General features: G+C 27.9%; 2 protein-coding genes across 2 annotated transcripts in view; one reads left to right on the top strand and one right to left on the bottom strand.

The window, feature by feature from the left end:
• Positions 1 to 15960, bottom strand: part of LOC132935090 (lachesin-like) — an 83551-nt gene that overhangs the window by 32130 nt on the left and 35461 nt on the right. The window lies entirely within an intron of this gene.
• On the top strand, positions 6774 to 7349 carry LOC132952343 (piggyBac transposable element-derived protein 4-like). Its single transcript, XM_061024630.1, has 2 exons — positions 6774 to 6919; positions 6983 to 7349. The coding sequence occupies exons 1-2, from the start codon at positions 6774 to 6776 to the stop codon at positions 7347 to 7349; spliced, it is 513 nt and encodes a 170-aa protein (XP_060880613.1).

Genomic DNA, 15960 nt, shown 5'->3' with positions numbered 1-15960 from the left:
ACAACAATTCTTTGTTTGCTTTCATACAAGTTAGAGATTTTAGAAGCCCTTAACTCTTCATTTAAATTTTGTCTAACAGTCATTTTTTTCTTTATATGATTAATGCTATTATTATCAGACCCTATTATAAAAAACAATTTATGCCATTTTTATTAACAATATAGGTAAGTACTATGTACCTAATATAAAGGAGTTAATTAATTTAAAGTAATGTTATGTAAATAAAAACATAACACAACACTAATAAAATATTTAATGTGCATAGCTTTTACCTTTTTTTAAGTTAGCACAATAGTTTGCTGGTAAAACAAGATTTACAGCTCTTCTTGAAGTCATGTTTTAAAAAATAATACAAAAAATTACACAACTAAAAAATAATTAATAAAACGTTTTAACCAAGTATAAAGGTAATAATATCAAGACTTCATCCCTTTTACACAAGAAAATATTTCATATTATTATATTAAAAACTTGTGCCGTTTTACACAAAGAACAATATTGACTTGTGCCTTTTTTCACAAACCAAATTTCGTGATCACGACTTGTGACATTACGCACATGTTAATAACTTCGTAACGGTCCTACATCTGTTCAAACCAGTGGTACCATTAGACGCAGAATAAAATTTCATACAAAATTAATGTATAATATGAAAAATGTTAAAATTGTGGACTTGAGCCCTTTTTCCCAAACACCGTCCAATTTTTCTATCTTAAACAAAAAAATGTTTACCTGAAAGTAATAATAATATTTTATGGGCGTTTGAATTTAAAATTTTTATGATATTGGATTTTTATCGGTTAATTTATAAATGTCCATCCATCGATTTTTGATACTTTGTTGTAATTCAAAAACAAAAAACCTTAAATACTCGAACATTTTCACTAATAAGTTACCAAGTTTTTACCATTTTCCATACATGATAAAAATTTAAAACTATTTTGAGCTATTTGTAGCCATTATAATTTTTTCAAATCTTGTAAATTATGTTTTATTTAAAAATTCATAAGTTTTATTTTCATAGGTAACATTAGAGATTTTAATAGAAGATTCCCCTTAAGTTTTTCTACCTCTATCATAAAAAAATTCACCGGAAAGTTACGCTATATGCCTATAGCCATTTGATAATTTTGATTATTTATACAAGTATGCTAGGCTGACACAACGTCTCCAGCAATCGTTTTTTGTATGCAATGATTTATCATTGAATTTAAATATAACACATCCATTACAACGTCATCCTCAATATCTAATGTACAGCAGAGCGGTACCCACTTGCTCACCATTTTTAGTTTTCTTTCTATAAAAATCAATACAAATTGTTTGGGTTAAGAAAATTGAAAATTTAGTACAACATTCCTCATAAAGCAGCATAATACAGCATTTCAAAAATATCAATAATACTTACACATTTTTTTAAGTTCAAATTTACTAAATTCTTCAAATTGTATATACCTACCTAATATTCAATGTTTATAGCTAAGGATTGAAAACTTAAAATAAGGTTTCTTATGAGTAGTTCATACTGTAACAAAAAATCCAAAAATATTGTTTTATCAAATGATCAAGATACACATATTATAGTATTTTCTCAAAAAATTTAATATTTCTTGGCTCTAACAAAAAAATATTATTAGAAGGTAAATTTAATATTATAGTATAAAATATTTTCTGCAGTAATTAAGTTTTTGATTCGATTCCTGACAAAAATAGCCAAGATAGGTACAGTACATTATTTTTAAAAATTCAACCAGTTACAGTAATGGTGGAATTTCAAGTGCTATTCATAATACAATTGAAAATATTTGGCCAACAGAACATGCTTGTGGTTGTAATTCTCATTTGAACCAAAATTAAAACAGAAAAATCGAGCAATAAATTAGGCTTAACAAAACATACAATAATGGTTTGAAATTGGAAAATTTTTAGTTCATACATTCTTGCAAGATGCTAACGATATTGGAGATTGATTTGTTATAAAATATGAAAGCTGATGTGACAAGGTCCATCCAACAATATTGAGATTATTTATCTGAAAATTATATTTTTTCATATTCAGTATTTCTTTCAAAAATTGTGGTCTTCTATTGTGATTACTAAGTACTAAAGCATGTGAAACTTTTCATTCAAAATATAATAGTAGTTTTGAACATCATCATCCAAATCTCCATTTATTTGTGAAAGTTTTAAAAGATTACGAACCAAAAAAAATATTAAAATTAGAAGCAGTCAATGTAGACAGAAAAAAAACAATTTAAAAATATGAATTTATGCATACACAAAAAATTAAACATACACAAGGAGAAATTTCATGTTTAGAGTTTATCTCAAAAGTATATCACAAAAATAAACGTAAATAAATATGACTACCATTGTTTTATCAAGCTTTTTATTTTTAGCTTATAATTTTGGTTTTAAGTTATTTATTATGATTAATGATTTATTTTTATTTTTTAGCTGAATTGATTTTTCTATATGTATTTGCAAGCCTGATATTTTATTTTTATATCGAAAATACAAAGTATTAAATACATATTTTTTTTTAACATTATTTTGAATTTGATTTTTTTACCTATAAACCGAAGTTATTTTGTTTATAGTATTTAATGATGTATGATAAAATTATACGTTTTATAATTTTAAAAATGAAGATGATTCTTTTTATTGTTGTTTGTAGGAGTTCATTTTGTAATAGTTAACTCTATTTTTGTAGAAATTAATACCAATTTTGTAGAAGTTAACACTATCTTTTGTAGAATTTAAAACTTATATCTATGTGGTAGATTACCCACGTTTGTAGGAGTTAATTATTCTCTAATTATATAGACCCATTATTTTTGCAACAAAATTAACGTGTCACTGGGCATATCTTACACATATTTTAATTATAGCTCATAATTTAAGGTCATTTATTTGGTCTATAAAATTGACGTGTGGATTCAGCAGTTCATGGTGGATGTATTGAACAAATAATATTATAAACCAAATAAAAAATATTACATACAATTTTAACAAATAGTGTGTACTACTGTACTTTGTCCTTTATTACCTATTCGATTAGCATTAGTTATCAAAGTGTGAAAACCATTTTATAAATAGAAGTAGATTTCATTCATTCGAAATTAAATCTGTATATTTATATTGCCATTACTAATTAATAATATTTTGCATAATTATTTTATAAGTAATATCAAATGTTGTCGGCAATTTGAAATAAATCAATTACAAAAAATGTATGTGATATATTATTTCCAATAGCTGAACTATCTGCATCAATTTTTAAAGTTATTCTGCAAGGAAAAATGCCTACATAATTAAATAAGTATACCAAATATCCATCCAAATTAACAAATACTTACATTCACAAACTAAAACTATTGAAACTTAACTGAAAATAATTATTTTATGTGTTCACTACTTACCTCTATAGCGATGGATATCAATTATCAACATAAACATTATAAGTTTATAATATTTTAACGTTTAGTATACAAATTACTAGAATAGAATTTTTGAAAAAAAGAAGAATTTATTTATCATACTATGTTTTATGATATATTTTAAATATAATTTAAATCTATTAGAACAATATAAAAAAAATCTATAAAATACATTTAAATTTTTTTATGATTTTTAAAAATAAAAATATAGATTATATAAAAAAATATAGTTGAACAATGAACCTATCTACTTATATAATATCAATTCATAATAATACAAATATATAATATATGCATATTAAAAATGGAATCGACCCCTTACATAAATTATAAACAAAACATATAATAGTGTTACATATATTTTTATGGTTATTTTATTATTAATACTATTAGTTACATAAAAACTGATAATATAGCATTAAAAAAGTATTCAAATATTCAAATTTTTATACTTAAAACAATTAACATTTTTTTTTTTAGCTCATTTTCATTAACATTTTTAAATGAGGTACATATTTTAATTACAAATATAAACTATTTCTAAACTTATTTTATCACATTCATAACTATACACATAAACTTCTTAGTTATTTATTTAGTTAGATCAATATACAAAAATAGAATCTATAATTATTGAAGGAGTAAAAGAAGTTACATTGGAACCATGGACACATAATTATTGATAAGAGCTAAATTAGAAAATGTATTTATTTATTTTATACTGCCATATTGTTTAAAAAATCCTGATTCGAATTTGCAATAAGTCATAAAGAAGTCATAGGATATTGTACAATAACAACACCTTGTCAGTCCTCTCTGATAAACTTCTCCTTCTCTACATGAGTAGGTATGTGAGACACTATGACTCCGTATAAATACGAGTAGAGTATGATACATTGAGATTAGTCTAACATCTCATATCGTAGGTCGTACAATTTGGTCGTTGGATCGCACTCTAACATCGACTTCATTACAAGTCTATTCTCAGTACTTATTGGGCTTAAATGCAGATCATGCAGCAACTGTGTATTAATTATAAAAAATGACGAGGAAATAAAACACCAAACAATCACTATAAAAATCATAGCAGTAAATAGTAGTTAATGGAAATAAAATCATATGCAACCTATGACAAATTTTACTATACTCAGTGTAAACACATTAGAAATTTCCTATTATGTTCTGAAGTAAATCCTTTACATCCTCAAAATATTTGACCACCACGTGAATTACAACTATTACAAGATCCAACGAAATGTCCCGGAGGACATCTCAGACGACCCAAATCCGACCAAAAGGTCCAGTAAGCCTACTGGCTGTTACAAGATTAATTAATGAATTAAAATTTTGTGGTATGATAATAATGATAAAAAAAAATTATGTGTATTAAAATGTTTTATATATATATATATCTGGGGCTTGGGTCAAAAAGGACCAATCTCACTTTTTGGCGAAAATGAGTTAAATGGCCAATCGTATAAAATTTTATACGCTTTTTCTAGTGGTAAAAGGGCGTATCTCAATAATCATTAGTGTGGGATCTGAGTAGACCAATGTCCTGAAACAAATTACTTTTGCTATTTCAATAAGAGCCAATCGACTTCAGCCATTATTGATATAACGAAATTACAAAATTTATGGAGCATATGTGATCATTGGCCCTTTTACAGTTAAAATAAAATTGTTGTACTTTGTAATTGGCCCCACTGTACTTTGACAGTGATAACAATTATAACATTATAATAATTATTAATAGTATATTATGAATTATAATAATTATGTTGGCATACTGCCAAATAATACATATTAGTTATTCACATAGAAAAAAGATTAAACAATATTTTCAAGAATAAAACAAATAACAATATTATAAAACCAGATGTTTATAAAACAATACTTGGATGGTAACAACTAACAATGTCATATTTTTAAATTTAACTACTAAATATTATAAAGTTTAATTATATTTTACTGAAGTGTGAACTCATAATGAAATGTAAACTTTTTTTAGTACAACTGTTTTTCAAATTATTAAGTACAATGAATAGCAGATCAAAGCTCTCAAAAGGAAAAATTATATCGACGATGAAAAATTTGAAATGTTTTCATGTTTATCAGAATTCCTCAGTGATAATGATGTGGATATTAATATGATAAAAGACATTATAACTACTTATCTAATAAGTTGACAAACAAACTTTAATGCACGGTTTGAAGATTTCCCAGAAGAAAGTCTAGGTTGGATAAGAAATCCATTTCCTTTTAATATCAATGAAATAAAATTAGGAAATTTAAAAATAAGCAAAGAACTTATTGACTTGTCATCAGATGAAAATCTACATATGAGATTTCAAGAAAATGCATGTGATACATTTTGGATTACCATCAAATCTGAATATTCAGAGTTATCCAGAAACGTTGACTGCCACATGCCCGCCGGCGACCCAAGTCATATCAGCGCGTGCCAAGCCATACTATTTTTACATAATTTATCGTAAATGTTTATGTTTATAAAAATAGCTCTAATTTTCCGATTTTGATAAAATTTATACAGTTTTAATCAGTAAACCTTGTATAATAATATAAAAAGAAGAAATATCTTGGGTCGCCGGCTGGCAAGTGGCCTACAAATGATATGACTTTATATAATGGGCTACTGTTGGTCGCCGGCGGTCTTGTTCTGAATCTAAACTTAGCTGGTATTTTCTTTTTGCTTATCATAATTTACACTGTTATTGTTTCTGTGGCGATAAATCGTTTATTCAATGTCAGTCGTCTTTAGTTTTCGTTGTGACCGTTGATAGTGTTCCATTCTTTTGTGATTTATTTTTCAAATAAAATTAAACTTTTTACAAAATGGATGAACATATGATAATAGATTCATTGAATGAATCATACGACTCTTTTAGTGAAAGTATTGACGATATTGATACTGATCCGTTATTTCAAATTGAAAATGAAAGTAATAGTGACTTTGAAGATTCTACTGAAGACAAGGACGAGGACCATTCAATTTCTGTACATAATAATGTTCAACCACTTCAACCCGCCTGGAATACAGTTTCAGGTAATAATCAAAAACATTTCAACTTTATTGGAAACTCTGGACCCTTAGTTATATTTGACGAAGGTAGTGGGCCTATAGATTTTTTCAAATTATTTCTTACCGATGAAATAATTCAACTCATGCTTATTGAAACAAATAGAAATGCTCAACAAATGTTAAGTTCACAATGAATATCAAGGGGTAGTAGATTTTCGTCTTGGGAACCAATAACCAAGGATGACATCGAACATTTTTTGGGTCTTTTGTTATGGATGGGACTCGTAAAAATGCCATCTTTGTCCGACTATTGGAACAAAGCAGAACGTTACCAAAACAAAGTTGCACCAAAAACTATGAGTAGAAATAAATTTGAGCTTATACTACGATTTTGGCATTTTGAAAATAATGATTCTGCAGATAAAACAGACAGATTGTATAAAATTAGAAAACTATTAAATATAGCAAATGATATATTTAAAAATGTGCACCAACCTAGGGAAATAATAGCTGTTGACGAATCAATGATACCTTATAGTGGCAGACTCAAATTTCGACAATATATTCCGAACAAAACTCATAAATATGGTGTTAAATTTTTTAAAGTGTGTGGAAGTAATGGGTATACATACAAGATTATAATATATGAAGGGGAACAATCAATAAAAGGGGAATCACTAACTGAAACAATAGTATCTGATTTATGTGAAAATTATTTAAATGAAGGACGAACCATTGTCACGGATAATTTTTACACGTCTGTGCCACCTTTGGCAGAAAAAATGTTGTCAACAAATACGCACTTAGTTGGAACATTGAGAAAAAATAGGCGATTTTTACCAGACTGTTATCGAAAAAAAAATTAAGAAAGGAGAAATATTTGGTCTTGAAAATAATTCGGGTGTAGTTGCTCAAAATTCAAAAACAAACGAAACGTTTATTTGCTTTCAACCAGACATTTACTAAGCATGTCAAACACCGAGAAAAAAACCAGAAATCACGAAGATATATTCAGACCGGATGTTATATTATTCTACAACGCTGGTAAAGCCGGAATAGATTTATCTGACCAGTTGGCGTCATATTGTACTCCAATGAGAAAAAGTATACGTTGGTATCATAAGGTAGCAACAGAAATAATTTTGAACACATTTGTTGTAAATGCACAAATAATCTAGAATCAACATAATTTTCAAAAAAAACTCTCCATCCGTAAATTTTGAGAAGCTATAGTCGATAAACTTCTTAAATTGGAACCTTCATACGGAACTGCTGTTTCACATACATCTGCCGCACCAAAATTAGTTGAAAATAGATCCTACAGAAGATTAGCGATAAGACATCAACTGGAAAAAACTGGAAAAGACAAATGCCAGAGAAATAGAAAAATAAGAAGGTGCACTGAATGCTACAGGAAATATTCCGCTGAATTAGGCTACAAGTAAGCTAAAATTGAAAAATTAACACTTCATTTTATTTAAATTTCGCATTTAACATGATTTTAATATACACTGTATAAATAATATTATTATTTTTAGAGAAGCAGTAAACAAGGCAAAAAAATTGACAACATTTTGTAGAATTTGTCCCTAAAAACCATTTGTGTGCCTCCAATGTTTTAAACATTATCAACAACGATGAATCACTTCTATAATACTTAGTAATAATAATAATATAAAAGTAACTTTTTTCACATATTTTTAAGTAATAATAAATCTTTTATAAGTTAGAATATTTTAATAGTTTTTTTTTTCAAAACCATCTACTTTTTGTTGTCCACGGCTCTACGCCACGGTAAAATCTATATTTTTCTATCTCCAGGCCGTATTAAACTTTATATTAAATAAAGTCCAACTAAGATAATGTCAAAATTGGTAGCCGGCGTCCCAAGCAGCCCCTGAAAAATAATTCGGTTTGGGTCGCCGGTTACCCAATTGGATTCACAATAAATAAAATCATTTGGGTTGCCAGCGGCCATGTGTCAGCCAACGTGTTAAATATCATAATTCCCAGATCAAGAAAAAGAACAACCAATAGACAACTTTGGGATTCAAATAATATGCGAAAATCAGTAAATGAAGTAATTGTACATAAAAAAAACATTAAGAGAAGCATGTCAGGAGTTTGGTGTTCCAAAAATACGACATTTTTACTGGATCTTTGAGTACAAATAGATCCAGTAAAAATGTAAAAAAAAAAATTAAAGTAAACACTAAACCAAAAGCAAGAGGTGGATTGACTACATCAAATTTCAAATGGAGAAGAGGACCATTTCAACCCATATTTCATCAGTTTGACCCAAGTGTAAGTGGTATAAAAAAAATTGAGTTTGAACTCAATGAAAATTCACCGATTATTGACTTTTTTGAATCATTTTTTACAACATCACTGTTGGGTAAAGTAGCATTTGAAGCAAACCGCTATTATCAACAAAATACAGAAGACTAAGTACTAGGAGACCGTGATAAACGTTGGTATGATACAACATCTGAGGAAATGTATCTGTTTATTACTATAAACATGCTAATGCCTAACAAAAAACTAGAACTTCGAGAATACTGGTCAACTGATGCATAACTTCATACACTTATATTTGGTTAAATGATGAGTAAAAACAGATATCAGATTCTACTTTGGTATCTCTACTTAACCAAAAATGATCATCAATTAGCCGGTGATAAACTACACAAAATACAAATGGTACTAATTGAAGTCAAAAAAAATATCCAAGATGCTATGGTTCCATTTCAAAGCCTTGCAATTGATGAAAGTCTACTTTTGTGGAAATGTAGGCTCTCATTCAAGCAACTTGTTCGCACAAAAAGACATCGTTTTGGTATAAAATTCTTTATACCATGTAACGTAGAAACCGATTTTATATTAGATTTCATTATATATACTGGAAAAACTACAGATATAAAAGCCTGTGATATAAATCTTGGACAATCTGGAGCTATAGTATAGTAGCTATAGTACATTGTTGGAAGGATGTTTGAAAAAAGGTCGAACATTATTCACTGATAATTGGTATACTTCACCATTGCTTTCCACCTATCTACATAAAAATAAAACTAACAGTTGTGGGACTGTCCAAAAAACTGGAAGAGGAATGCTAGACCTCAAAAATTAACTTAAAGTTGGTGAAACACAAAGTTTACATACTACTAAAATGTTAGCAATAAGATAGTTGGACAGACGGGATACATAAAAAAAACATTAAGAGAAGCATGTCAGGAGTTCGATGTTCCAAAGTCCTCATTATAGTATAATGCTGACAGAAAGTTAATAGTTGATAACTTGATAACTATAAATAATTATAATTAACGGATTTAAATTTTTTTTGATTGAAGCTTTATACCTATTTACATCAAATATTATAATAGTAAATGAAAAGAAAACATACAAAAAAAATTAAGGAATTAATGAACCAGATTATTCCACTATCATTACTTCGTTTCATCAGATAAACATAGACAATATTATTTCATCAATTGTTGGAGATAAATTTGAGAACAAAGACAAGAGTTTTGATCCTCTATTAGACCAAAAACCTGCATTTGTTGGACTGAATTTTACAAAAAAAAAATTCGCACACTGGATACTTGTAATGGCAGATATGGATAAACAATAAGTCGTATAATATAACAGTCTTGGAAATAATCACGAATATAAAATTCATGGTGGTATATTAGCATATTTATGGCAGGAGCATAGACAAAAGACTGGCTGGAAAATTGTAAAAGGTTATTACTCTATACAGTCTAACGGGGTGTTCGAATGTACGTTTGCAGAGTATCCGTCCAGAGATCCTGCATTAAACTTTAGCTAAAATAATATGCTGTCTTTTAAACAATTAATTTTATATGAACTGTCTTTCCAACAATTCATTAGCATAGTTGTGAACTAAGATTTAATTGATGAGGAAATATATCATATAATTAATAATTTTTTAGTTCCTAAAAATGAAACGTAATCAAAGGAACGGATTCCGTTCAAAGCGTTTCTTCCTACCACTGAATTAGAACTTAATTTTTGTTACATAATAACGTTCTGTTTGCCCTGTATGCGGTAAAAAAAATGTATCTAATACATTTTTCTAGCGATTATTATTACAAGACAATTGGCGGTTTAATAAAAATCTGTTATATTAAGAATATCTGAATAGCAATATATTACATAACATCATTAAATATATAAAATAATTGACTGACTATAGAATCAGCGAATCCTTATCAATGTCGCTATTTTCTACCAAATCTAACTGATTGTGATACAGCACCTGTGAATAGCTCTTTTGTTTTTGAAACCACTTTCGATTATTGTACATAAAAAAAACATTAAGAGAAGCATGTCAGGAGTTTGGTGTTCCAAAGTCCTCATTATAGTATAATGCTGACAGAAAGTTAATAGTTGATAACTTGATGACTATAAATAATAATAATTAACGGATTTTAATTTTTTGTGATTTAAGGTTTATACCTATTTACATCAAATATTATAATAGTAAATTAAAAGAAAACATACAAAAAAAATTAAGGAATTAATGAACCAGATTATTCCACTATCATTACTTCGTTTCATCAGATAAACATAGACAATATTATTTCATCAATTGTTGGAGATAAATTTGAGAACAAAGACAAGAGTTTTGATCCTCTATTAGACCAAAAACCTGCATTTGTTGGACAGAATTATACAAAAAAAAAATTTGCACACTGGATACTTGTAATGGCAGATATGGATAAACAATAAGTCGTATAATACAACAGTCTTGGAAATAATCACGAATATAAAATTCATGATGGTATATTAGCATATTTATGGCAGGAGCATAGACAAAAGACTGGCTGGAAAATTGTAAAAGGTTATTACTCTATAAAGTCTAACGGGGTGTTCGAATGTACGTTTGCAGAGTATCCGTCCAGAGATCCTGCATTAAACTTTAGCTAAAATAATATGCTGTCTTTTAAACAATTAATTTTATATGAACTGTCTTTCCAACAATTCATTAGCATAGTTGTGAACTAAGATTTAATTGATGAGGAAATATATCATATAATTAATAATTTTTTAGTTCCTAAAAATGAAACGTAATCAAAGGAACGGATTCCGTTCAAAGCGTTTCTTCCTACCACTGAATTAGAACTTAATTTTTGTTACATAATAACGTTCTGTTTGCCCTGTATGCGGTAAAAAAAATGTATCTAATACATATTTCTAGCGATTATTATTACAAGACAATTGGCGGTTTAATAAAAATCTGTTATATTAAGAATATCTGAATAGCAATATATAACATAACATCATTAAATATATAAAATAATTGACTGACTATAGAATCAGCGAATCCTTATCAATGTCGCTATTTTCTACCAAATCTAACTGATTGTGATAAGGCACCTGTGAATAGCTCTTTTGTTTTTGAAACCACTTTCGATTATTGTACATAAAAAAAACATTAAGAGAAGCATGTCAGGAGTTTGGTGTTCCAAAGTCCTCATTATAGTATAATGCTGACAGAAAGTTAATAGTTGATAACTTGATGACTATAAATAATAATAATTAACGGATTTTAATTTTTTGTGATTTAAGGTTTATACCTATTTACATCAAATATTATAATAGTAAATTAAAAGAAAACATACAAAAAAAATTAAGGAATTAATGAACCAGATTATTCCACTATCATTACTTCGTTTCATCAGATAAACATAGACAATATTATTTCATCAATTGTTGGAGATAAATTTGAGAACAAAGACAAGAGTTTTGATCCTCTATTAGACCAAAAACCTGCATTTGTTGGACAGAATTATACAAAAAAAAAATTTGCACACTGGATACTTGTAATGGCAGATATGGATAAACAATAAGTCGTATAATATAACAGTCTTGGAAATAATCACGAATATAAAATTCATGATGGTATATTAGCATATTTATGGCAGGAGCATAGACAAAAGACTGGCTGGAAAATTGTAAAAGGTTATTACTCTATACAGTCTAACGGGGTGTTCGAATGTACGTTTGCAGAGTATCCGTCCAGAGATCCTGCATTAAACTTTAGCTAAAATAATATGCTGTCTTTTAAACAATTAATTTTATATGAACTGTCTTTCCAACAATTCATTAGCATAGTTGTGAACTAAGATTTAATTGATGAGGAAATATATCATATAATTAATAATTTTTTAGTTCCTAAAAATGAAACGTAATCAAAGGAACGGATTCCGTTCAAAGCGTTTCTTCCTACCACTGAATTAGAACTTAATTTTTGTTACATAATAACGTTCTGTTTGCCCTGTATGCGGTAAAAAAAATGTATCTAATACATTTTTCTAGCGATTATTATTACAAGACAATTGGCGGTTTAATAAAAATCTGTTATATTAAGAATATCTGAATAGCAATATATTACATAACATCATTAAATATATAAAATAATTGACTGACTATAGAATCAGCGAATCCTTATCAATGTCGCTATTTTCTACCAAATCTAACTGATTGTGATATAGCACCTGTGAATAGCTCTTTTGTTTTTGAAACCACTTTCGATTATTGTACATAAAAAAAACATTAAGAGAAGCATGTCAGGAGTTTGGTGTTCCAAAGTCCTCATTATAGTATAATGCTGACAGAAAGTTAATAGTTGATAACTTGATGACTATAAATAATAATAATTAACGGATTTTAATTTTTTGTGATTTAAGGTTTATACCTATTTACATCAAATATTATAATAGTAAATGAAAAGAAAACATACAAAAAAAATTAAGGAATTAATGAACCAGATTATTCCACTATCATTACTTCGTTTCATCAGATAAACATAGACAATATTATTTCATCAATTGTTGGAGATAAATTTGAGAACAAAGACAAGAGTTTTGATCCTCTATTAGACCAAAAACCTGCATTTGTTGGACAGAATTATACAAAAAAAAAATTTGCACACTGGATACTTATAATGGCAGATATGGATTATTATAAAGAAAAATGGAAGTTGACAATTTATTCTGTAAACCAACCAATGTTAATTACAAAAAATAAAAGGTCTATACGACAGTTTGGCGAAGAAGACACAATAGTCTATTTGGTTCCGGAATTGTGTAAATTAACTGGCTTATCTGACGTTATGAGAAAAGATTACAAACTTATGCAAACCATGGCTATACATACACGAATGTGTATAAAATTATGAATATAAAATTCATGGTGGTATATTAGCATATTTATGGCAGGAGCATAGACAAAAGACTGGCTGGAAAATTGTAAAAGGTTATTACTCTATACAGTCTAACGGGGTGTTCGAATGTACGTTTGCAGAGTATCCGTCCAGAGATCCTGCATTAAACTTTAGCTAAAATAATATGCTGTCTTTTAAACAATTAATTTTATATGAACTGTCTTTCCAACAATTCATTAGCATAGTTGTGAACTAAGATTTAATTGATGAGGAAATATATCATATTATTAATAATTTTTTAGTTCCTAAAAATGAAACGTAATCAAAGGAACGGATTCCGTTCAAAGCGTTTCTTCCTACCACTGAATTAGAACTTAATTTTTGTTACATAATAACGTTCTGTTTGCCCTGTATGCGGTAAAAAAAATGTATCTAATACATTTTTCTAGCGATTATTATTACAAGACAATTGGCAGTTTAATAAAAATCTGTTATATTAAGAATATCTGAATAGCAATATATTACATAACATCATTAAATATATAAAATAATTGACTGACTATAGAATCAGCGAATCCTTATCAATGTCGCTATTTTCTACCAAATCTAACTGATTGTGATACAGCACCTGTGAATAGCTCTTTTGTTTTTGAAACCACTTTCGATTATTGTACATAAAAAAAACATTAAGAGAAGCATGTCAGGAGTTTGGTGTTCCAAAGTCCTCATTATAGTATAATGCTGACAGAAAGTTAATAGTTGATAACTTGATGACTATAAATAATAATAATTAACGGATTTTAATTTTTTGTGATTTAAGGTTTATACCTATTTACATCAAATATTATAATAGTAAATGAAAAGAAAACATACAAAAAAAATTAAGGAATTAATGAACCAGATTATTCCACTATCATTACTTCGTTTCATCAGATAAACATAGACAATATTATTTCATCAATTGTTGGAGATAAATTTGAGAACAAAGACAAGAGTTTTGATCCTCTATTAGACCAAAAACCTGCATTTGTTGGACAGAATTATACAAAAAAAAAATTTGCACACTGGATACTTATAATGGCAGATATGGATTATTATAAAGAAAAATGGAAGTTGACAATTTATTCTGTAAACCAACCAATGTTAATTACAAAAAATAAAAGGTCTATACGACAGTTTGGCGAAGAAGACACAATAGTCTATTTGGTTCCGGAATTGTGTAAATTAACTGGCTTATCTGACGTTATGAGAAAAGATTACAAACTTATGCAAACCATGGCTATACATACACGAATGTGTATAAAATTATGAATATAAAATTCATGGTGGTATATTAGCATATTTATGGCAGGAGCATAGACAAAAGACTGGCTGGAAAATTGTAAAAGGTTATTACTCTATACAGTCTAACGGGGTGTTCGAATGTACGTTTGCAGAGTATCCGTCCAGAGATCCTGCATTAAACTTTAGCTAAAATAATATGCTGTCTTTTAAACAATTAATTTTATATGAACTGTCTTTCCAACAATTCATTAGCATAGTTGTGAACTAAGATTTAATTGATGAGGAAATATATCATATTATTAATAATTTTTTAGTTCCTAAAAATGAAACGTAATCAAAGGAACGGATTCCGTTCAAAGCGTTTCTTCCTACCACTGAATTAGAACTTAATTTTTGTTACATAATAACGTTCTGTTTGCCCTGTATGCGGTAAAAAAAATGTATCTAATACATTTTTCTAGCGATTATTATTACAAGACAATTGGCGGTTTAATAAAAATCTGTTATATTAAGAATATCTGAATAGCAATATATTACATAACATCATTAAATATATAAAATAATTGACTGACTATAGAATCAGCGAATCCTTATCAATGTCGCTATTTTCTACCAAATCTAACTGATTGTGATACAGCACCTGTGAATAGCTCTTTTGTTTTTGAAACCACTTTCGATTATTGTACATAAAAAAAACATTAAGAGAAGCATGTCAGGAGTTTGGTGTTCCAAAGTCCTCATTATAGTATAATGCTGACAGAAAGTTAATAGTTGATAACTTGATGACTATAAATAATAATAATTAACGGATTTTAATTTTTTGTGATTTAAGGTTTATACCTATTTACATCAAATATTATAATAGTAAATGAAAAGAAAACATACAAAAAAAATTAAGGAATTAATGAACCAGATTATTCCACTATCATTACTTCGTTTCATCAGATAAACATAGACAATATTATTTCATCAATTGTTGGAGATAAATTTGAGAACAAAGACAA

This window comes from Metopolophium dirhodum, chromosome 1 (genome assembly GCF_019925205.1).
Source record: "Metopolophium dirhodum isolate CAU chromosome 1, ASM1992520v1, whole genome shotgun sequence".
Classification (NCBI taxonomy): domain Eukaryota; kingdom Metazoa; phylum Arthropoda; class Insecta; order Hemiptera; family Aphididae; genus Metopolophium; species Metopolophium dirhodum.
The sequence above is the reverse complement of the archived record's forward strand: the minus strand, read 5'-3'. Positions and strand labels throughout refer to the sequence as shown.

What these genes read in the sequence shown, in the direction of transcription:
- LOC132952343 (XM_061024630.1), top strand. Translation starts at nt 6,774, where the DNA reads ATGCCATCTTTGTCCGACTATTGGAACAAAGCAGAACGTTACCAAAAC. An exon ending in GCAGATAAAACAGACAGATT is followed by an intron (nt 6,920 to 6,982) that starts GTATAAAATTAG and finishes GCACCAACCTAG; the next exon opens with GGAAATAATAGCTGTTGACG.